General features: G+C 48.8%; 1 protein-coding gene across 1 annotated transcript in view; it reads left to right on the top strand.

The window, feature by feature from the left end:
- Nucleotides 1-1,538, top strand: part of PGAM1 (phosphoglycerate mutase 1 (brain)) — a 34,783-nt gene that overhangs the window by 5,917 nt on the left and 27,328 nt on the right. The window contains exon 2 of the mRNA XM_006880202.1: nucleotides 1,298-1,481. Coding sequence (XP_006880264.1) covers nucleotides 1,298-1,481 — 184 coding nt within the window. The remainder of the gene's footprint in view (nucleotides 1-1,297; nucleotides 1,482-1,538) is intronic.

Raw genomic sequence — 1,538 nt, 5'->3', positions numbered from 1 at the left:
TGGCCTAGTTTTCACAGCTGATATTGAGCTTCTCCAGCGGTTCTTTCCACAGATGTAATCGATCTGATTCCTATGCATACCATCAGGTGAAATCCACGTATAGAACCTGCATTTATGTCTCTTAAAAAATGTATTTGCTATGAATAAGTCATTGATTGTGCAAAATTCGATCATTCTCTCTCCAGCTCCATCTTCCCAGGTAATTGAAGACGCAAAAACCGCGCGACATTCGTTAGGCAGGCCGCTCAGAGAGGGGGTACAGGCGACTGACTAGCTGAAAGCTGGGCAGCTTAGAGGCCAGTCTCAGACCCCGCCCATCTTCCCAGGTAATTGAAGACGCAAAAACCGCGCTACACACCAGTTCTACAGGATGCATCACCTTTGCTCGGGAAACATTACGACTAAACTTCAGAGACATTGATCCCAACATAAGGAACTACCATCAGCTGATGTGTTTGGAATCACAGAAGCCATGGAATCTTCATATGTAAGTTATTAGATGGAGGGCTGGTCAAAGGTAAATAGATGTGAAGGGAGGGGGTAGAAGTGGATGGGTATCCTGGTGGATGGTGGCCTTATATACTGGGGTGAAACTCCAGCTCATTTAACAGTGCACTTGTTAGTATAAAAAGGTAATTTCTACATCTGAAAAGGACAGTTCCCATCTATGCATCAGTAATTCAGGAAGGCCCCAGTTCTCTTCCTGGTAAAGAGGCAGATTAAGATACAGTTTACATATGACTGGAGAACCAGCTTCACCAGCATCTAGGATAGATGCATTTCCTCTTCTGGTAAACAGACAGATCAAACTACTCTACATGACCAAAGACAGGAAACAGAGAATTCAGAGGCCAAGCAAATAGTTTTGCAGGCTGAAGAAAAAGAACTATAGTTTTATAACTGATACCTATACAGAGAATTCTGAATTTAATACCACCCTATCATTCCCCCCCTCTTTTTATGTAAGTCTTAGACCTGTAAGACAAACATACCACCCATCATTCCCCCCTCTTTTTATATACATAAGTCTTATAAGACAAACATACCACCCCATCATCAGTGGTTACAAGACTTTACCAAGCAAATAAACCGGTGTGTGTGAATTAAACTCTGCACCTTTGGATGGGAAAGTGACTATGAACAGCTAAAGAAAGATCCCACATGGAATTGCTTATTAAAGATAACAGAACGCGCAGTGGCCTTTGGACACCACCACCAGGGCACGCGCCCCAGTAGAACGCCCAGGGGCTCCTGCCTCCCTTCGCGTGCTTACGTGCGCTCCGTGACTACCGTGTAGGATACCGGCCGCGGTGGCGGTGCGCTTGCGCTCTGGTGTTCTCGAGCGCGACTTCCCCCTCCCCCCCTTTCGGCGGCCGTGGCGGCGTGGTGAGGCGCATGCGCACACCAGGCAGGCGGTGGTCAGCGGGGAGCGAGTGGAAAGATTCCGGCGAGAAAGTGCGCGGGAGCAGGCCGAGGGGCGTGTGCGCGCAGGCGCGGCCAGGGGGCGGGCTGCGACTCCGGAATCGCGGAGAACCCCA

The sequence above is a fragment of the Elephantulus edwardii genome, unplaced genomic scaffold (assembly GCF_000299155.1).
Source record: "Elephantulus edwardii isolate Elephantulus edwardi_28Jun2011 unplaced genomic scaffold, EleEdw1.0 scaffold00006, whole genome shotgun sequence".
In the NCBI taxonomy this organism is placed as follows: Eukaryota; Metazoa; Chordata; class Mammalia; order Macroscelidea; family Macroscelididae; genus Elephantulus; species Elephantulus edwardii.
This window is presented reverse-complemented; position numbering and strand designations above follow the sequence as displayed.